Source organism: Stenella coeruleoalba (genome assembly GCF_951394435.1).
Source record: "Stenella coeruleoalba genome assembly, chromosome: 10".
Taxonomy (NCBI): domain Eukaryota; kingdom Metazoa; phylum Chordata; class Mammalia; order Artiodactyla; family Delphinidae; genus Stenella; species Stenella coeruleoalba.
Window position 1 is genome coordinate 103,005,186 of NC_137156.1, and position 22,514 is coordinate 103,027,699.

At 44.7% G+C, this 22,514-nt stretch overlaps 1 protein-coding gene across 3 annotated transcripts; it reads right to left on the reverse strand.

Moving 5' to 3' along the window:
- Positions 1 to 9,277: 9,277 nt before the first annotated feature.
- Positions 9,278 to 19,382, reverse strand: CNBP (CCHC-type zinc finger nucleic acid binding protein). 3 transcript variants are annotated; one of them, XM_079933029.1, is made up of 5 exons: positions 19,219 to 19,382; positions 11,767 to 11,904; positions 11,576 to 11,668; positions 11,225 to 11,426; positions 9,278 to 10,374 (listed from the first exon to the last, which is right to left on the reverse strand). In XM_079933029.1, exons 2-5 carry the CDS (start codon positions 11,888 to 11,890, stop codon positions 10,257 to 10,259), a joined length of 537 nt encoding a protein of 178 aa, XP_079789155.1. In that variant the 5' UTR covers positions 11,891 to 11,904; positions 19,219 to 19,382; the 3' UTR covers positions 9,278 to 10,256. The 3 variants fall into 3 exon arrangements, with proteins under 3 accessions (XP_079789155.1, XP_079789157.1, XP_079789156.1); XM_079933031.1 differs by having other exon boundaries at positions 9,279 to 10,374; positions 11,225 to 11,423; positions 11,788 to 11,904; positions 19,219 to 19,381; XM_079933030.1 differs by having other exon boundaries at positions 9,279 to 10,374; positions 11,225 to 11,423; positions 19,219 to 19,379.
- Positions 19,383 to 22,514: the final 3,132 nt, after the last annotated feature.

Here is a 22,514-nt window from a genome sequence, read left to right on the forward strand (position 1 = left end):
CTATGTAAAGTTCTCAACTATTTCAAATACAAAAGCCCCATGCACTGCAGTCAGATCTAGTGTGTGGGCTCACCTAACTCCCATGTACCGTCAGCTGGCCAGGCTCAGGGGCTTGCAGGGCTTTGTAAAAGCTCTCTTAGGGGCTTCCCTGGTGGCGCAGTGGTTGAGAGTCCGCCTGCCGACGCAGGGGACACGGGTTCGTGCCCCGGTCCGGGAAGATCCCACATGCCGCGGAGCGGCTGGGCCCGTGAGCTATGGCCACTGAGCCTGCGCATCGGGAGCCTGTGCTCCGCAACGGGAGAGGCCCCAACAGTGAGAGGTCCTCTTACTGCAAAAAAAAAAAAAAAAAAAAAAAAAAAAAGCTCTCTTAGCCTTTAAATCACTATGTTTAAGATCGACAGGCCTGCCCTTACTGTAATCCTCTCTTTGTTTTCTATGTCCACCTCCACACCCACCTCAGGCACAGGTCTGACATGGAAGATTATATGGCTGAATAAAGGGCACATACAACAAGGCTGTGCTGCCTTCTGTTCGGGCCAACAGCCCCAGCTGATGCTGCTTCCTAGCGACCCTGTGTGCTGTAACAGCGTTAGTAAGCGTCTCTGTACTCATATCCTAGTATCAACCATCTATATGTCTATATATTTTATCTATATATCCACAGTAAAACTGTAAAAGATGCTAAAACTAGGAGATTCACTATCAAGGGACATGTGCTCTGGAGGAAACGCCAAGGGTGTGGGTGGGCAGCCCTTTTCTAGTGTCTCAGAAGGATTAAAAGGACAGATGGCTTTTGGAAGAGATTAGGTGTGTGACTCATGGGTCTCTTCAACCATTTCAGCAGAAGCCAGGAAGAGAGAAGGGATTATCCAGAAATGATCCGTGGAGAAACCTCTTGTGTAACAGAGTGAATTCCCATGACATACACAGGAGACCCCCTAGGCTGAACATTTTACACCAGCAGAACCGCTGCCAGCTTGGACTTCGAGGGACAGAGAGGAAACAAAACGAAAGGCTGTTCAACTCCCGAAATCGTAGGGGCAGCAAACAGACCGATGAAAGTAGGCAACCGTATACCAGTGCCACCCTTCATGGAAAGAATGGATGGCTCTGGGGGAGGCAGCTCAAGCAGAGGAAATGCTCAGGCCTTAAAACCTAATACTGTTGGGCTTCCCTGGTGGCGCAGTGGTTGAGAGTCCGCCTGCTGATGCAGGGGACACGGGTTTGTGCCCCGGTCCGGGAAGATCCCACATGCCGCGGAGTGGCTGGGCCCGTGAGCCATGGCCACTGAGCCTGCGCGTCCGGAGCCTGTGCTCCGCAACGGGAGAGCCCACAACAGTGAGAGGCCCGCGTACCGCAAAAAAAAAAAAAAAAGGCCTTCCCTGGTGGCGCAGTGGTTGAAGGTCCGCCTGCCGATGCAGGGGACATGGGTTCGTGCCCCGGTCTGGGAAGATCCCACATGCCGCGGAGCGGCTGGGCCCGTGAGCCATGGCCGCAGGGCCTGCGCATCCGGAGCCTGTGCTCCGCAGCGGGAGAGGCCACAACGGTGAGAGGCCCACGTACCGCAAAAAAAGAAAAAAAAAAAACCTAATACTGTTTGCCCTGCTGGATTCTGTAACTGGTTGAGACCAGTGATGCCTTTTCTTTCCACTGTCTCCCATTGTCAAAGGTGGTGTCCTATGCCTCCCATTGATTTGGGGGAGCAGATAACTTTAAAACAAGTTATAAAACCGCAGACAGGAGTTTTGCCCTGGGATGGATCATACCCAGATCTCACCCATACCTGACTTAAGACAATGAGATTGGGGACTGTGGAGCTGATGACATTTAGATGAGACTTAAAGACTGTGGTAGGCTGGCACTCTCAGTGATGTTAGGATGAGGTGAATGCATTTGGCATGTGAGATGGCTGTGAATCTTGAGGGAACAGAGTGCAGCCTGAGGTAGTAGCATACCCTCCCCCTTTATGTACGTGTCCTGATCCCCAAACCCTGTGAACGTTACCTTATATGGCAAAAGACTTTGTAGATGGGAAAGTAATACAGTGGTTGATTCCTTGTAATCAGAATAGATGTTGGAACATTCTGTTCTTAGGGGAAAATAAGGATGTGACAATATGAGAAAAAAATAATAAAAAATAATTCATAAAAGGCCATCACTTTGTAATTTTGCTAAGTAAAGGCAAACGTTTACCAAAAAAGTTATGGATACTTCTGATTATACAGGTGTGTACCTATTTTGCCTGTGAATAAGTGAACAGAAACGTATCAAACAATCCAGAAAATTCATAAACTATACAAAGAACAAAAAGCATGCTCCACACCTGTGGCCTACTATAAAAACATATTTTAAGAACCCTTCGTTTCTTGAAAAAAGGGTTCCAACATTTAAAATGTCTGAAAGATAGTAATTAAAAGAGACTCATCATGTATTCATGTATTAAGAGGAACTGTTCTGAAAGAGGATTCAACCTCACTTCTAGAATCTCAGGTTTTAATCGACTTTGCGCTTCTGTGCCCCAAACTAGAGTTAACCAGCCAAAAGTACCAGAAACTCCCATGCTCATGATGAGATGGCATTCTTTTGGGTCTCATAGGAGTATTAACATCCAAGAAAAGAATAAAAATGGAGTATGGTAAAAATCCTTAGGAAGGGGTATGACTGGAGCATCCCAAAGTTATAAGAAAAATTTTAGTTATTAACAAAACTTTAATCCATTATATTTGTAGTGTTTGTTTCAAATTGTCAAAGCCAAGTCGCGTTTCTAACCAAAGTTTAAATTGTGAACTAACTGGGAATCAAGATCTAAATGCCCAAGAAAAACTGATTTTCAAAACGTGGCTCAGGTTTAGCCCAGAATGCATTAAACACACTTTAGAACAGTAGCTGGCTCCCCCGGCGCACCCCAGCCCTGGAGTGTCTCCGCGGCAGAGCAGAGCCAGGGAGCTGCTGTCATCCCTGGCGGGACAGGGCTCTTCTCCAGTTCCCTGCAGCACCACCTCCCCCACTTCCCAGCTCACCAGCTTCACCCACATCAGCTTTTGCCTTCCAGCCTCCAGAGTTAGCGGCTGGACACTACGTGTCCCAGAGCTGGCTCATCCAGTCCCATTTCAGACTTGCCCAACACTGAGAGGTATTCCTCTCAAGTGGCATGCAATCTGGTGACACAGCAGGAAGAGTTTGAAAACAAACAATAGGTACCACTGATTATTCTACCAAGTGCTAGGCCCTTTACCAACAACGTCTCACGTCACCCATCATAGTGATTCTTCACTATAGGTTTTTTTTCCACTTTACAGATGAGCTTAGAGCTACTGGCTCAGTTTCAAATACGAGTGAACAACTGACCTAGAGCCAAGATTTCAATGAGGTCCAACACCACAGCCCATGCTGCCTGCACGATGCTACGTAGCTTCAAACACGAGCAAGGCCCTGCTGCTAAAACCAGAAGGGTTTTGGAGGCCTGGGTACAGAGGCACCAATAATCCTTGGGGGAGGTGAGAGATTACTTAGCCCCGGTTTTTAGAAGTCACACATAACTCCTGGGGTCTGTGACTGAAAACTCTGACCTCTGTCTTATCTGCTCAGGTTCACGTTGTAGAATATTTCACCCAAAACATTAGTGGATAAGCAAATGGTCTCAGCTTGGAGATGAGTGTCACCTCATCTGTGGTAAACAGACCATATCATTTGCACAGTTTCACTTTCCCAAATTAAAAATACCACCTGGAGGCAATGAAAGAAATGCCCATCCCTCTACATCAGCCAGAAATCTTCTCCTGACCTTGAAACATTCATCCAGGTCTAATCAGTTCTTGGTTCGAAGGCTCCCCAAAGCTCCAATGATCAAATAAGGCAGCCTCATAAATGGTAGGAACATCACCTAAGCACCAAGTACTGAGAAAATGTGCCTAATGCATGAATCTCTGTGGCCTGACCAGGAAGTATAAATGTAGGTCGAATGACACAAGTTCCCCCTTCTCCTTTTGGGGAACTGCTCCCCACTCCTCCCCACATGCATCCACCTTAAGTGGAGGCCCTGAATGCAATAACCTCGCTCCAATGACTACCACGACAGGGGGCACAAGAGGGCAAGCTAACTGCAACTAGTAACATGTAAACTGAACCTCATGGAAGTGGATGGCTACCGTGGGAAGGAAAAGGCTCGAGGGAGGACGACTACAAGCGCAGGTAGCCGTGCTTATGAAAGAAGTCCATCTCAGTGAACTGGGGGAAGTCCTACTGAGAAGTCACTGAATTCATTACCTCTGCCACCAAATTATCTTTGCCCAAGCTTGGTGACGTAGTCATGTCCTCTGGGGAAGACAAGAGTAGTCAGGTTCCAGGCCATGGTTCACATCATGTTGCGAAGTGTCTTCCATGGAAAATGCAATGATGAAAACGGGGAGCCCGGACGGACGGAAGCGCATGCACACTACTCAGTGCAGCTGCCTTGTGGTCGCCTCAGGCCCACTTAGGAATTTTTTCAAGTGTAAGAGTAGAAATGGAAGTGTGAAAAAGACGTTTATGATTTTGAAGACACTGCTATGACCATCCTTGCCATCACATACGTATCAGTTAGCTCAGGAGACAGGTTTGACACCACAACTTGCTACCAAAACTTTTACTAAGAGATTACAAGTAGTTAAACTCCTTGCCAAGGTTTGTAGTGGAGGTGGAAATGGATAGATGGGAAGCAGTTATGTTTAATGAATGCTCTTTCAGTTCTATGGCAAGCAGAAAGGATAATTACATGTACATAAACCACTGTAATTTACAGCATCAGCTCTGGACTGAGCTGTTCTCAAATTCCAACCATGACACTGAGGCCATGACGTTGCTTCCTTATCCCGGTAGCTGTCAATCCAGCGGCACCCTAGAATCACCGGGAAGCTTATAAAATACTGCTCAGGACCCACTCTGAGAAATTCAAGCCAAGTGCCAACATCTCATAATTCTAGTAAAGAAGTTCCTTAACACCTACTCCCTAAAACTGCTGTTAGGACTGACGCTTTTAAACGGCTTTAGCAGTTACATGCTCTGCATGGCACGCACTTAAAAGGTCAGAGATGCAGCCCATAATACTTCAGGTCACATACAGCAAATGGAATGCCTAATGCTTATTACATATCAGAGTCCAGTACAAAAACAATGTAGTCAGAATCTTTTGGAGAACTCAGACTTTCTTCCAGTTTTAAAATTATGGAGTTAAGGGACTTTCCTGGTGGTGCAGTGATTAAGAATTCTTCTGCTAATGAAGGAGACATGGGTTCAAGCCCTGGTCTGTGAAGATCCCACATGCCGCGGAGCAACTAAGCCTGTGAGCTACAACTACTGAGCCTGTGCTCTAGAGCCCGCGAGCCACAACTACTGAAGCCCGCGCGCGTAGAGCCCGTGCTCCACAACAAGAGAAGCCACTGCAATGAGAAGCCCGCACACTGCAACGAAGAGTAGCCCCCGCTCACCACAGCTAGAGAAAGCCCACGTGCAGCAAAGAAAACCCAATGCAACCATAAATAAGTAAATAGAAAGATAAACAAAAATTTTTTAAAAATTATGAAGTTTAACTTAAGACTGTTGCAACCAGTACTAATTCATATTAAGGCAAACACATCCCAAAACAGGGAATAAGAGACAGATGATAAAAGACAAATATGTGCTGAAAACTTCTTTGACAGCCCAAAATTCTCAAGATTTTGCTTCCAACACTTAGAGTAGACAAGGTTACAAATGTACTTGTAACAGACAGCATATTCTGAATGTTTTCTGGAAGAGTAAACCACCCCAAAGCCCTGTGCTACTAATCAAAGGTAAACGTGCAGTTTTTTGTTCTGCACTGGACTCCTGAAAACACAAAACACTATGCACAGGGGATGTTACCAAGTCACTAACTTCATTCCATCACTGTGGCCTTTCACTGCAACACAGCATACAGGTTCTGCGGGGAGGACTGGAATTCCTGACTTATCTACGGCAGGGAAAGGGAAGAATCTTCTCAGTTGCTTTTTCTTTTTTTTGTGGTATGCGGGCCTCTCACTGTTGTGGCCTCTTCCGTTGCGGAGCACAGGCTCCGGACGCGCAGGCTCAGTGGCCATGGCTCACGGGCCTAGCCGCTCCGCGGCATGTGGGATCTTCCCGGACCGGGGCACGAACCCGTGTCCCCTGCATCGGCAGGCAAACTCTCAACCACTGCGCCACCACGGAAGCCCTTCTCAGTTGCTTTTAAAGTGTCAAAGCAAGAATGCACCGACCAGTAAAATTAGCATTTCTAAAACTTGTTTTGCTAGATAAGCAGTAAGATGCAGGCTCTGTGGTTCGCCACAGCTAAAAACTATTAACAGTGTGGCTTTCTTTGCTATGTGTATCTAAATTAGATGGAATAGAGAATTAAATGAGCTAGCCACCTGCAGCTAGGTGGACTTGATCTCCTGGGGGACAATGTCTCACTGCCATGATTAGAAGCCAGGAACCTGACCTCCTGACCCTGGAACTGCTACATGCTAAGGACAGACTATTCCATGAATAATTTAACATATAAAATAATCAAAATAACTGAAGCTCAACAGCCACAATCTTCCCAGACAAAATCCTTCAGGGCACTCTTTTCCCTACAACCTCAACAGAAATTTGACTATTTCTATTAAGAAAATCAACTTTTCCTTAATGGGTAATATTCAGTATTTACCGGGAACCTCAAAACCATGAAGGGCACTGTATCACTCAGTACCACCCGGTTTTGCTGAACCAGGGAACGAATTCTCCATTTCTCCCAACTGCGTAACAAGTTTATGAACTCAAATCAATATCTGCACGGGGGACAATAAATGCTAAAATCATCAAGTGAATGGATAATGAAGACCAAGATATTCCTATTCAAGAGAAATGCACACCACTACAAAGCAAAAAAAAAGAGGCTGCCTTAAATGATCAAGTTCTGTATCAAGAGTAAAACTGATGTAATACAACATTACACACTTTGAAGACATTCTCGCCAACACAAGTTCAAGCTGACCCTAATCATCAAGCCTGTAGACCAGGAAATAAAGGGGATATAAACCAGTGAAATGACACCAAAGAAAATCAATTAGTAAACATAGGACACTCAAGAAAATCGTGCCAGTTTCAAAAAAAAAAAAAAAAATCAAGCTTATGAGGCGGGAAAAGTTGGTAACTGTTAGGAGAGACTGAGGAAACGTACCAACCAAATGCAACTTACAAACCCTGACTGGATCCTGGTTTGGGAAAACTGGCTATGCAAGGCTTTTTTGATACAACTGGGGCTATCTCAACAGTTGTATTAGGGATCAGATGATACTAGGGAAATAATGTCAAATTTCTTAAGCATGACAGTGGTATCGTGATGCTGAGAGAGGACATCCTAGTTCCCACAAGATGCATGCCAAAACAGTCACACCTACTACTTACTCACAAACACCTCTGGATAACTGTTTGCTGTTAAATCTAGGGGTGGGGACACGTAAGTGTTCGCTGTACTGGTTATTCTAAATACTACTTACAAAACCCTTCAAAACAGGCTTGTAGGCAAGAGCTCCTCCTGGTCCACTCACTGAAGTCCCTGATCAAGAAGCTTCAAGAAGTTGAGGAGAAATAGCTATTCTACAACTACGCAAAAGGGAGGCAAACGCTAACAGATGAAAGATGCTACCTCCAAACAAGCCTCACTTTTGACAAAACCATTCATGTATCAAGGCAATGTTACTATCTGAAAACTGTTTTTAAAAAGTAGCCTTAAGGACTTCCCTGGTGGCACAGTGGTTAAGAATCTGCCTGCCAATGCATGGGACACGGGTTCGAGCCCTGGTCTGGGAAGATCCCACATGCCGCGGAGCAACTAAGCCCGCTCACCACAACTACTGAAGCCTGTGCACTCTAGGGCCTGTGTGCCCCAATGACTGAACCTGTCTGCTGCAACTACTGAAGCCCACAGGCCTAGAACCCGTGCTCAACAAGAGAAGCCACTGCAATGAGAACCACACGCACCGCAACGAACAGCAGACCCCGCTTCTCGCCAGAACTAGAGAAAAGCCCGCACGCAGCAACCAAGACCCAATGCAGCCAAAAAATAAAGAGTTAAAAAGATATCTAAAGAAGCATTAAAAAAACCACAAAGTAGCCTTAAAACCAAGTCTGACAGCACTTAAAAGCCTACACAAAGTGCTCATTGGCTCCTAGCAATTAGCTCAATATCCCTGTAAAATACATTTTCTCACTGGACTTGTTCAGTCATCAAGGTCAATGCAAAGAAATGCTACCTTATGAAAGCACACTTTGTGGTCTGTTTCAAATAGGTCCTTAATTATGCGCATCAAAGGGTCTCGAACAAAAGGCAACTGCTAGGTACTACAAACGTAGCCTGCTACATTGGAACAAAGCAGTTTTAAATATCTCGTTTGCTGTTTTATGTTTCCCACTTGAGGTTGGAAACATTGGGGGAAAATAACCTCATGTGCACTGGCCCCCAACCCTGAATTTAATTACATGTAACAGTGATGTCTTTGAAAACAGGGCTTCCCTTACGCTGTCTCATGCTTGTGCTAGAAACTAAAAAAAATTCAAACAGAAAGTAAGCCTGTACTCAAAAGGAAATGAACCCATGTCGTGATTTCATTTTCTTGCCTACTCTGGACTATTAATTTGACCAAGCTGGAATTAGCACAGCACAGCTGAAACACCAAATCTTAACACTGCAGTGATACACCAACACAAACTGACCAGACTTTACATGGAGGGTGAAAAATGCACGATACATCCAAGGTGAAATCACATGGCGGTGTGAAGGAGGAACAAATGAACTAACCTGGGGAAGCATGTGCCACTAACTGTATGTAGTTTGGGGTGGGGTGGGGTGGGGGGATGACAAAAAAGTATAGAGGGCATAGGGTAGGAAGCTTACTTCAAGTTCCCGGCTCTAGGCACCCTTCAAGCAAGTTAAGCTTCTAGTAACTCACCTATAAAGTGAGTTTATTAAACCAGGTAACTTCGAAGGTCCATCTCAACTCTAGCTCAGACCCTAGGAAAAAAAGAAGGAATCCAACATTTCAGATCCCCGTAAAGCCCAGGAAAAATATGAAATGCTAAAACAGCAATGGTATTAGAACTGTTCAGAATGAACACAGAGCTAAAGGCCATCATTATAATGAATGGATTAGAGCGAATTAAATTTTCTATATCCCTGCAAAACAACTGACCCCAAAGTATCTGAAGCCTGTGCTTCCTTGTAACAGCTATTTTTCATTACTGAAGACATGACTTAGTACAAAAAGAAAAGTCCAAACTGTGAGCTTTCAGTCCTCCACATTCCCCTGTTTAATATGGCATTTTGCACTATATACATTAATGAAAATCTGAAACAAACAGAAAGAACTTTAGTCAAACTCCCCTTCCTCCTCCAGCTTTATTGGATAGTTTAAAATTACATTTCTATTTTCTAGGACTTCAGTTGCTTTTTCCATCTGACTTTTAAAAACTGATTACAGCAAATGAAACACAGTTGTCTAAGTGATATAGTATACAAAAATAACATCTTGATTTCTGTGAAAATGCATTTCTCTGCAATTCCTGAATAGCTCCAAATTACGCTAGCTCTGAGCATAGATGTTTACTCTGGGTTTTAGATTTAGTCTTTGAAAAAATGTGTTCTACACCTTTGCCATCGCCATCTGTTTACCCAGCATCAACGCTGCGGGGAAGTTGTTCCTGTTCAGGCTTTTATCCCAAGTTTTCTCGCACAGCCGTTAACACGCATGTTTGGTTTTTATTTTGTTTACTCCCAGTCAACTGTATGTCCTATGTAGGGCCTGATACAGATGTTACTTGATGTTATTTAACAGCTACTGAGGTCAGACAATCCAAGGCAGTCATTACGCTAAAATTAAAGTTATTTATGGAAGAGCTCATGGACACTTCCAGGATTGGTTTTTACCTCCTACATGGGAACATATTCGAGAAACCCAGAATGGGCTTACTGGTCTGACTCAACTCTTCCCATTCATCAATCCCTATTCACCAGTGGCGCGGAAAGGGGGTTCTTTAACAAAGCATTATACGTAACACCTCTACCAAACTAAACATAAACTTTTTTTTGTAGTTAAATGCAGGAAGTCGGTTTTTTTCCACCCCTTTCCTCCTTTTACACGGCAAGTAAAGCTCACTGGCCTGGGAGTAGCCTCTATCTGCCAACCTTTGGCCAGTGAAGAGGATTCAATCAGAAAAGGAGGGGCGACAGAGGACAGTAATTAAGCCGTGGCCTCGATCGTGCACTCCCGTGCAAGGTGCCCTGACTCGCCACAGCGGTAACAGTTGACTTCACTCGTCTTGCTGCAGTTGATGGCTACATGACCAGTCTCGCCACACCTAAAGAAAGGAAAGTAGAACAACTTCATAATAGCGCTCAGAAAATGCCCAACTGGACTAAAGCAATAGTTGCTGCAGAACAAAAAGCAACAATAAACCAGTACAGTTTTGTTTTCAGGACAGTAAGTCTTATTATCCCCTAAACTAAGACCAAAAAGGAGGAATTTGATAGCGAAGCTACCCAATTGTGCAGCCTAAGGCATAAAACCAAAACCTTTGCCATAAGAGTCCAGCCAACACCACAACCAAAACACTGGCCAATGTTTTATACTTTCACACAAATTAACCCCGAAGATTTGTTATATACATATCAAAACTTATATAAAATTTTACACTTTCACGTGTACATATTATTATATGTCACAGACAGGCAGAGTCTTCTGGTTTCATGACAAAAGATTTGTGTGTATGAATTACACGGTTTTCTACAAAGTGTCTGAAAACCCCAAATTATTATAACAGAACTTTTTTTTTTGGTGGGGGGGGGCCCACCCTGCACAGTAGGCGGAATCTTAGTTCCCTGACCAGGGACCAGACCCATGCCCCCTGAAGTGGAGGCACGCACGGAGTCCTGACCACTGGACCGTCAGCGAAGTCCCAACATTCTTATTTTGAGACCATTAAAAATTCCAAAGTTGTGCTGCGTGCCGCCCAGCTGCTATAATCCACCAGGCATCACGGTAGGACACTGCCCAAGGCAGACAGTTGGGCTACGCAGGCCGAAAACCTCTCCTACGGTCGCAGCCACCTCAGGGAATGTACTACCGCCAAGGCCCTCCCATTTACAGCCAACTCACTCTCCAGGAGCCCCTGCAATGAGCTCTCCGCCAGCAGCACGCCAGCAACTCACCTATAGCACTTCACTTTGGTGCAGTCTTTCTGAATGTGTCCGAACTCTCCGCAAGAATAGCACTTCTGCTCGTCTGCGTGGTCACAGTCGCGGGCCAGGTGGCCGGGTTTGCCGCAGTTGTAGCAGCACTGCTCTCGCTCCCGCTTGGGCTCCTTGCAGTCCTTGGCAATGTGACCTCCCCGGCCGCAGTTATAGCAGGCTTCAACAATAAGGAAAAGAAGCAGACCAAGACTATAAAACCTTACAGACGCCGCTACATGTCAAACCACACAGCACACACCCTCAGAGGTGGAAAATGTCTTCCAACGCAGTAGAGCGTGCTCGCACGGAGAGGAAGTGTTAAATGCTTACCATCCTCCTGCAGATCACAATCCTTGGCAAGGTGACCAGACTCACCACAGCGGTAACAGATGTCTGGAAGCGATGAGGAAACAAACTGGAAACCTATTTTGGGCAGAAACAAAAAGAATTTGGCTAATTAGACCAGTCTTGATACTTACGAATACTGAAGTACTTCGAAATTTTTTATTCGACAAAAATACCTCTATCCGAGGTAAAACCACCTCTGCCACGGCTTCTCATTCCACGACCACGGCCCCCACCAGTGGGGCATTCCCGGGCCCAGTGGCCAGATCGTCCACACTTGAAGCATTCATTACTGCTCATGGCTGCAGCCAGATCTTCAAAACATTAAAAATGACAACATTAAACCACTTGAAATTACTTTTAGCTTTTATTCCCCGTTTAGTGTATTTCTGGATAATTATTCTGAAGAAAAAAAATATATTTTTTCTAACCAAAATATTGGTTAGAAAAACAATCACATAACTATATATGTAGGCATTATATATCTATTATGAGATATATTAAAAGTGAAAAACACATTGAAAACACATATTTTCATAAAACTTGTGATCTTTACAATCATTAAGATTATGCATACATGTTAATCCAATTATTAATGAGATGACGGGACTTACAGGGTTAGTATCCATGAATATCCATTATTAGAAATAATTAGTAATACCTCATTCCAGGTCCAACTTAATGGACATTTTCATGGTTACAAGCCAGTAAACTTTACTGTGGGCAACTGGAAGTCATTTACTGGTTATAAAATTGGAATAACCCAGTGGAGCTGTAGTATGGATTCTGGGAGTGGACGAAGAAACATTCTCCTCTGCGCCCTTAGCACCTAACACAGTGCCTAATTAAACTGCAGCACTACGTGGTGATTCAGTATTTAGAGCAGACACGTTAGAAGAAATGCAGGCAATTTTGTCTCTAAATGGCAGGGTATGTTAAAAATATTAGAAAAAAGACAAAGAGGAACACCAAAGTAAAATGCCAGTAACACCGGGACCATTTTTTCCCTCTTCTATTCTCCCATTTCCAAATTTTTCTGTAATTTTACATTTAAAACAAGGTTACTTGGAATTTCATAGTAGACTCCTTTATTGGGTATTGTTTCAAAATAAAAGCAAAACTCCAACTAAAGCAAATGCATTTTATACTTCTTATGTAACAACCTAAAAATAAGCACGGGCTATTTCTAGAATAGAATAGAATGGAATGGAATAGAACAGAATGGAATGTTGCAGGACAAAGTCCCAGTAAAGTGGACTTTAAAAAACAAACTAGTTAAAAACAATGTAACCTTTACATTTCCACACTTCCATAGCTAAACAGTTTTACCCTTAATTCCAGTGTCAAACAATGGTAAACAAAGTTTTTAAAACACGTTGTAGAGAAATCTAGTGACTAAAAATTATGCTCAAGTTTCAAGTCTCCATCATCAAATATTGAAAAGAACTCATTACCTATCCCAACTCTCTGCAATCAGAGCCAGGATAAATCTTCAGAGGAATCTTTCTACCAACTCTTGCCACTTGCCATATAAACTTATTATCAAAAGGGGGTAGGGGAAAGTGCCTGAATGCGTAATGCACATTTCTAGTCAGATGAAACCAGTCAGCGAAGATTAAAAACGTATTCTTGCAAAATTACATTTGCCTTCTTATACGGGTGCTGGCATTCTACGTTATGTGGAGGGCTGGTTTCCACCAGAGAGAATACTCATGATTAAAAAACGAATGGCACATAAAATGATCACAGAAAAATGCAGCTTACGGTATGTCATCCTCCCCTCAACCCCATTTTCATTTTGCATCTTCTGTTTACTCGGGACCAATTTGAGCACATTAACTCTTGGTCCCAAGGAGTTCTTTGCACAAACGATCACTTCCTTTCACAAGGTAATCCAGGCAATTTGACAAGTTCTGAGTATTTTATAATTTTTTTATTTCAATAAGATACTTATCTTTTAGAAATATGACAACCCAATATTCAATATGCATTGTCAAAGATAAAGAAATGATAGCTCCGGGCAACCTCCCTTTTAGACTGCTGCTTTAAAAGGACCTCTTGTTTCATAATGGTAAAGTACAAAGGAAATATGTTACAATGAATCATCAGATGTTTGTCAGTGTATTGAATAAAGACAGCAGTTAAAATTTTACGTTTACTTTTAGCCTACAAATATTAGTTTAAAAAATTTAGCTACTCAAGAACTGATAAGCTAAGTGTGGATTTTCCATGAACTGTTTCTCTCTTTGGCCAAGCCGACCTCAATCAGCTGGTCTACATTTACTCCTTTATGACAGAGAGCTCTTTAGTAACATTAACCCAACTGATTCCCACTATGTTTTTAAGGCACACTACTGATCCTGGTACTCATCTTACATACAAATGTCCTTAGTTCTAAGGTCTTTAGAGAATGGCACGCTATTATTCCTTAGGAAAATTAGAGGCGGTAAGACAAAGCTGCAAACCTATCATGGCTCCCTGACTCCCACTGCTCTTGGCTGCGAGTGTGCAGCACTGCCCTGCCCTGCCCCCGCCTCTCCCGCTTGTCACAACCTTTTGCAGCCTTCCAGGGCCAACTCTATAAAAGAACCTGACCACACCACCCAGCCTGGAGCTATCCTTAATCCCTAGTAAGACCCAGGGCACTCTGCACTACCATTTTGCTTTTTATCATATTCCTTCAGAGCAGACACCAAGTAATTCACCTTTGAATCATAATATCCCATACAATTATCCTTTTAATAGCAGTATAACAGTATTTTTAACCGCTGGGTTGTTGTTGTTGGTTTTTTTTTTGGGGGGGGCACCAATAGTCATTTGCTGAATGAAACCAATTGTGCTTCTGGTACAGACCAGATCCAATCCAGAAAGTACTGACAATAAAACACCTGAATTCTTGCTATCACAAGAGGTGCTGCACCATTAATTTAAAGTAGTGATGCTGAGAATTCCCTGGCGGTCCAGTGGTTAGGACTCAGCGCTTTCACTGCCGGGGCCCGGGTTCGAACTAAGCTCTCAGAAGCCGTGTAGCATCGCCCCAAAAAAAAAAAAAAAAAAAAGTTAACGATGTATTTTCAACTACATACTCAATAAGGATTGAGTACAATCACTCTAAATTCAGTATGTATTTCAGATTGTCTAGTAAAATCCCCACATGTAACTGAGAAATTTTTACTCCTGGTCACTAAAATCAGCAACTGAGCCAGGACCCCTAATTTGCCATCCAGAGTCTCAGCAACATTTTATGGAATGCTACAAAACATATATACGAATTTAAAAAACAAATACCGTATTTTCACTGTTGCCAGGCAGTAGGAGAGCATATTTTTCTTCCTTTTGCTGCTAAAAATCATTTCTGTATCTACACCCATGTATCCTCACACAGTATAAAAAGACTTGGGGACTATAGGGCTAACCACTTAACCGAGCTTAACCACTTGCTGCGTTACCTCAAGACACCTGACCCCTCTCCTGTCTTGAGGAAGATAAAACTGATCTGTAACGAGATTACTACCAGGTGCCTTGTGCTTAACAGGTGCTCAATTTTAAAAAACGTATGGATATATGTACACTGCTCACATTTATTCCTGCCTTTCCACTCTTCTCCCAGTTAAGTTGGATTGTAGACAGATAGATGAGCACTCAGTTCAGGGAATTCCCTGGTGGCCTAGTGGTTAGGATTCTGGGCATCCATCCTGCAAGCCGCACGACACAGCCAAAACAAACAAACAAACAAAACCAACCTACACAGCAGGCTTGAAATGGGCCCAACTCTGCTTATACTCAAGCTTCCCATCTCATAAAATCTACTTCCTGAGGGGAATGGATTAGAGGTAAGACAAGAAAAAGGGTGAATTCCTAATGACTTCACATTTTCAACAACAGAAATCAGGATCTGTTTCCATTTCGATTGCTGTGTATTGAATTTTCACTGACATAAATCACATGTAGAGATGTGGTAGGAGCACAAGGCATGCCAGGCAGCAGGAGGAGTAAGGCAGTCAAGATACGGTTTGCAAAGACGCACTTGTGAGGCCGTGTAAGCCAAGCTATGAGGCCTCTTTTTTTTACAGATACTGCACTCGTCTAGGCTTTAAGGCTTAAATCCTGGAATCGGTACCAAAACGCAAATGGTAATACAAATGTCTTCGTGAATGTAATTCTGCCATATTTTTGACACTAAGAACAAAGCCAGTAAACTACTTAAAACTTAACGGCATACGGTCAAGACTAACAATGCGTTCCGACGACTAAGAGACCATGACTCTATAAATACATTTAAAATAAGTAGCAACAGGCAAGGCGCGTGCCATAAAGCAGTTGATAAGGATCGGGTTGGATTGTTTTCCTAACACAGCCACATCGACTCACATTTGCTGTGTCTCCAGTCACCTTCCCCAAACTCAGGGTTACCCGACTCATCCACGTTGACCTAAACTGCACTGAGACCACAGTGGAGCTTCTGCCCCTTGAATGCACTCACCCATTTTTACACCCTAATAAGTTGGTTCAGAGTTCCAACATGGTACTGAAACACTTCCAACTGTTGAAGTAAAGATAAACCACAGATAGAATGGAAGGAAGCAAGTTATACTGTGCACTACCTGCGTTCTGGCCAGAATACTGTAGAACAGAGTACAGTCCTGGGAGCAATGCTACTCACACCCATTTCTGCCTGCTCTGAAGGGTTTTAATCAGTAGCTGAATACCTACTGTAAGTCAAGGATTGATAAACACATTATCTGTAATCCCTACAACCTTGCTAGTCATGTATTCTTGTCCCCATTTTACAATAAAGAAACTGAGGATCTGAGACCAAATGACTTCCCAAAGCTATACAACTACTGGGTTGGCCACAAAGTTCGCTCGGGTTTTCCCATAACATCTTATTTCTAGAACTTTTTGGCTAGCCCTACAGAAAGTTCTACACTTGATCTTAGCCAAAAGGCCGAGAAGCGATTCAGAAAGTTCTAGAGTCAGGATTTCAACAGTTGGCTCCAAGTCCTCTGCAGAGGCTTTTGTTAGGTTTAAGTGATACTGTACATGAAAATGCTATCAGAAAAGCACACCAATTTAGAGAAGTCAAAATAAAACTAGAATCGATACGTTTCTAAAAATCCACACCCATGAATGAATTTAAAGCCACTTTAGATTTTAACCTTTTTCCTGAGGCAGAACTTAGGAGTGTCACCACAGACCAAAGACTGGCAACCTGACTTCACTAGTTAACACCCTCATCTGCAATTATGGAGCAACTCCAGGTGATCACCATACTGCACTCTGTCCTGATTAACACAGCCCATCCACTCACAACGTGAATGCTGGTAGCCACAAGCTCCATTTTATTATTCCAGCAGTTTTTTACAACATGAAAATGGTGTACACTTTACTGTGAACCTCTCAACAGCATGCCCTTACTGCAGCAGCATCTGACACTGCCAGAATAAGAGTTCTATTAAATGAGACAGTACAGAAAGAGTGTTCTCCACAGAGCAGGCCAGGATGCCTTGGCATCAGTCTTCTGCTCTCCACTTACTGTCAGAAGACTAGGAAGAGGAAAGAAGCCAGCAATTCTTAAAAGAAACTCTCACTCCTGCAAGGGGAAGAAAAAAAAAAAAGCAAAATCTCTCTTGTGGTCAAGCATTTAGACAACAGACCAATCATTCCAATTAGTCAAACTGTGGTTCTACTGCCTTTAAGTACCCATCTTAAGCCTCCATTTAGGTACCACAGACTTCAATTAGGTTTTAAGAAAGGTAAAAAGAATCCAATCACAAAACTGTATTACAAAACTCACTTATAATACCTTAAAAAAGATAGCATTCGGCCTGTTCCAGATGTTCAAATACAAGTGTAATAAATGCCCCTTAAGTTTTCCACTGATTTGGCTCAAAATATTTTAAAGAGACTGCACGTATGAAATACCTAGCTTATCAATATGAAAAGGAATGTGGACCTTTGGTTGCTGAGAAAAACATACCCAATTTATCTGTAACATATTAGATAAGTACATAAATATATACTGTTAGCTTTTTTCAAATACTGTTGCCAAGAGGTGCGATTTGGAAAAATTTTAAGTCCTTAATTCAGCCCTTGGGAACCTAATAAATTATTCCTTTTATATTCCAGTACAGAGAGCTCCTTGTAGACAAGAATCAGGCTCAACAAACTAAAAACAGCGTGAAACTATGTACGAGGCACTTTGTAGGTGTTTGATTAAGCCTCCATCACAGTAATTTTTAAGAAGCATTTGAAAATAACTGCTTTGCAGAGGGGAAAAAAAAGCCTAAGAGGTAGGAACTTCTTTTCACCCATCTCTTTAGAACCTCAAAACCTTACACTCAACTTATAGGGCTTGAGCAAACGAATAACAAAGTTCTTAATTTAAATTAAGGTTAATTCACTGATGCAGAAATTAACTGGTTATGTTTCTCTCCCCAAACTGCGTCAAACAATAGGAAAAAGGGAAAAACCTGTTTTTAAAAGCTTGTCATTTGGGGGTACAAGATGAGAACGTAAATTAATCCTCCTGAAAAGAAAAAAAAACTAATCCCGACTCTTGGCTTCTTTACCCTACCCTTTCTGTGGATCCTTCTGAATAATGCCTGAAACACACTATCTGAAGTCACAGATGAAAACTGAGCAATGTTTTCTTTTCCTAAGACCCCTAAAACCAGATGTAGTCACTTCCTTTGGAAGTGCCCTGTGGCTGCGGCCATGTGGTTAACATGTGGCAACAAGCACAAGCTTTACCCATAATAAAATCAACACCCAAACCCAAATGTGGGCCATTATGCCATTCTAAAATAGGTTTTCACGTTTGGAAAATCCAAATGGAGGCTGGCTAATTAATTTTCTCGCCTCGTTTTTAGATTAAACTGTATTCGTTTCACCTGTCCAAGAGATGATGCAAAGGTTACTACTGCTGCCATGATTTTGGAAGTTTGACAAATTCATGCTTTTTTCTGATAACGGGGTTTTCCAAAAGCCTCCGTAACTTAAATTAGTGTTGACTCAAGAAAATTGGGCCTTATCTGCCCCTTCCCGAACTGCACCGTAAAACAAGTAACTTAGCATGTCAATGACGATAAAAATTCAAGAAGCGAGAAGCTATCGGGAAGTAGGCAGAGCGAGTCCCGAAGCCACACGGGCCTTCCGGCGGGGTGTCCCCCCACCCTAAACGGAGGACTTCTCCAAGGCCCCAGCTAAGCCCACACAGCCCCTGGCACATGGCCCGCGCCAGGCCCAGCCCCCGTGCCCCCCGCTGCTCCAGGGTCCTCCCCCACACACGGCCCCCTCCTCGCACGTTCCCGCCAAATCCACCCCCGCCCTACGTTCCGCGACCCCGGAGCCCCCGCCTCGGCCCCAAGGACGCGCGGCCTCGTCCGCGGCGAGGCTGCGGCCTGGGACCGGCGGCCCGATTGCGGCGGCCCCGCGTCCTGGGCAGCAGGCAGGGCGGGAGGGCGGCCGGCCGCGGGGCGCAGTCCGGGGCCGGGCGGTGGCGGCCCGTTTCCCGCCTGACGCAGCAGCGGCGCAGGCCGGAGTGCGGCCGCCATCGCCGCCTCCCTGCTCCCGACCCTTCGCCCGCGGCCCCCGCACCGCGGCCCCCGGCATGCTCGCGGCCTCACCTTCGGCGTCGGAGGGGCCCGCAGCGGCGGAGACTCGGACGCAGGCCGAGAAGGCGGCTCGCGAGGCAGCGGCTGTTTATTTTCAGGGTCCTCGCCTGCGCCACACGCGGGTCTGCACACGGCCCCACACACGCCGTTGCGCACGGCTCTCCTCCGCCTCGCCCACGCAGCCAATCAGCGCGCGGGGCTCGGCCGTCCAATTAGGGCCGCCTGTGGGGAGGGCCGCCCCGCCCGACGCGCCGCGTCGGGCGGGGCTCTTCCCCTGAGCGCGCGGCCCTTCCCGCCGTGCCCCGCGTGAGGCCTTCCCGCCCCGAGAGCCGGCTTCTCTGGATCGGGGATGTCGGCATCCTGGCTCAGCGACCGTTCTGGCAGCAGCGCCGAGGGGCGCCGAGATGGGGTCTCAGGGAGGCGGCTGTGGTGCGCGTGGGGCCGGGAGGACTCCTCCCGGTGGCGGGCTCCGGAAAGCGTGTGCCCGCGGACCCTGCAGGAGCCCGGCCCCACTTCCGGGGCCTCTCGGTTTGGGGAAGTCGGACTGCCCAGTCACGCAGGTGGCCGTGGCTGCGTGGGCCTGAGATTCGTTTGGGTTTTTCTGCGGCCCAGGCAGAGCCCCGGAGGCCTAGCAGCTCCCACTTGTAGGACTGATAACACCCCCTTTCAAATAAAAGTCCCTCACTGGGGAGCGGGCGGGGGTGGAAGGACGGCCCGCGACCTCGGTCCCAACACCCTTGTCACCGGAGGAGCATGTGATGAGTGACGTTCCCTGCGACAGGAGGGCCACCCGGCCTGGGCTGTCACGGTCCCGAAAAGCCTTTAGATTTTCTCCAAAAGACATTGTATATATAGCATAGATATTCTGTCATGGAGGAGTAAAGTCAAACTATTCAGTGGTAAACTCAGAAGTTACAGAATTTTGTGTCCCATTTGGGAATGGCCTTTATTAAAAACATAAAATTAAAAAAAAAGTAAGAGTCCCCAGTCTCTTGAGCCCTAAAAGGCCCTAAAATCACTTCAGTCTCATACTAAACTTGGCGTGCTCTTGAGGTTAGTTTGCGGCCCATGTTGGCTGATGCATGCCAGGAGTGTATTTTTCATTCTTTTAATGACTTACACTTGGAAAGTAAGCGCTCCTATCTTTTGTTATTAAGATGTTAAAACTGGGGTGATCAGACCTTGTTTGCAGCGTTAGTTCCGCAGGTGGCTGTGTAGACTTGAGCTATTCATTTGCCCCCGGTTTCACCTCATTTGAATCCTAGTCGCAAGGCTGTATGGCTTCTTAAATCATGTTGTGAGGAGGTAGTATAGCAGAGTGGTTAAGAGCTCAGATGCTGAGAGTCAGGGTTAAACCTGATTCAAATCACTTAATTATTGTAAAGCATTTAGCAGACTGTGTTCAACGTAGTGCTCAAGAGAGGGTAGCAATTATCAGAGTGGATGGACTATTTTAAGGGCCAATGATTTTTTTTTTAACTGTTGTTAATCAAGGCAATTTAAAGTAAAAATATTTTAAAATTAAGTATGAAAAGTCCCCATTTCCAATAAGACTGAGTTGCCTGGCACTTTATGCATTAAGTTACAACATGAGAGTGACCAATAATAAAATGGTATTTTGTGCTTACATAGTTTTACTACCAAGAAGCTTATACAGCTTCATGGACTTCCCCTCCCTAACTGCTGAATCTTTATAATATCTTGAGGTAAGGCGTAGTGTGGTAATTGCAGACACAACTAGTGATTTCCTAAGCCCTAACAGTGAGTCAGTGCAACACAAGAGTCTATGTAGGAAGTCCAGCCTGGGTGCCTCCACGCCACACCAGGAGGATGAATTAAAATTGTCGTAGGAACCATAAATTAATATTTTCTGACTTGATTTTTGTTTACCATTCCAACCACAGTGCTACATAAAATATCTGCTATTCATTATAGACGCAGGGACTGAATGTTCCTAATATTTAAAAAAACACTTTAAAAAAAAAAAGGTGGGTGGGGCTTCCCTGGTGGCGCAGTGGTTGAGAGTCCACCTGCCGATGCAGGGGACACGGGTTCGTGCCCCAGTCCAGGAAGATCCCACATGCCGCGGAGCAGCTGGGCCCGTGAGCCATGGCCGCTGAGCCTGTGCGTCCAGAGCCTGTGCTCCGCAACGGGAGAGGCCACAGCAGTGAGAGGCCTGCATACCGCAAAAAAATAAAAATAAAAAAATAATAATAAAATAAGGTGGGTGTGAAATAAAGATATTAGACATAATGTTCTTCTATAGGTTTAAAAGACTTAAGTAGAGGAATGGAAACATAATGCGGTCTTTGCTGTTTGGCTCTGGGAGGAACAGCTAATGGCTTTTCTCTACCTGGCGTCCAGCTTTCCGCAATGACTACTCTCGACCTGGCGTCCAGCTTTCCGTAATGACTATTATTAATAGAGCCAGTCTGGTAATGAGGCATTCTGACTGACCCAGAGAAGGTGTGGGATGGAGCTGAACTACAGTGACTCGTGTTGCGTGGATATGTGCCTCGGTACACCTGTTTCACTAGCGATATTTGAAAATAAAGGGAAAAGGCCACCCCACTCAAAAGATAAGCTGCCAAGTGTATTTGAAGGAAGAGGCTCCTATTATGTTTCCCTCCCCTGGAGATGTATTTTATCCCCTCCTGCCCTCCAATGTTCAGTCTAACCCAGGGTATTGTGCGCAGCATTGCAGGGGTTACAAAAGTGAGTCAAGACACAGACCATGCCCTTGAAGATCTTGCAGGATGACACAGGCCAAAAGAAGTATTCAGTGTCCTCAAAGGACCAGCTAAAATGCTGTGATTCAGCATGATTCAGGATTCTTTCAAATGAGTGCCAGTTGAGCAGCAATATCTGCCGACTCCTAATTTCTGCCTAAAAGGCCTGACTGTCCAGCACAGGCCTTAGATCGTGCTGTTAAATGGAGATGATACCGTGTATATCCTTCTAAACCCTTCCATGCCAACAGGGAAATAGTCTCTGACTTTGCTTGGAAAGTATGCAACTAAGGTTAAGGAGGATAAATTGTTTCCACCTCTCATGTCGGCTTCTAAAGCAGAAACATAGCTTACTAAGCTAAATCCTGAAATAGGAAGCAGTTATACAGTACTAATAATAGCTAATAGGTGGGCTTCCCTGGTGGCGCAGTGGTTGAGAATCTGCCTGCCAATGCAGGGGACACGGGTTCAAGCCCTGGTCTGGGAAGATCCCACATGCCGCGGAGCAACTAGGCCCGTGAGCCACAACTACTGAGCCTGTGCATCTGGAGCCTGTGCTCCGCAATAAGAGCGGTGCGG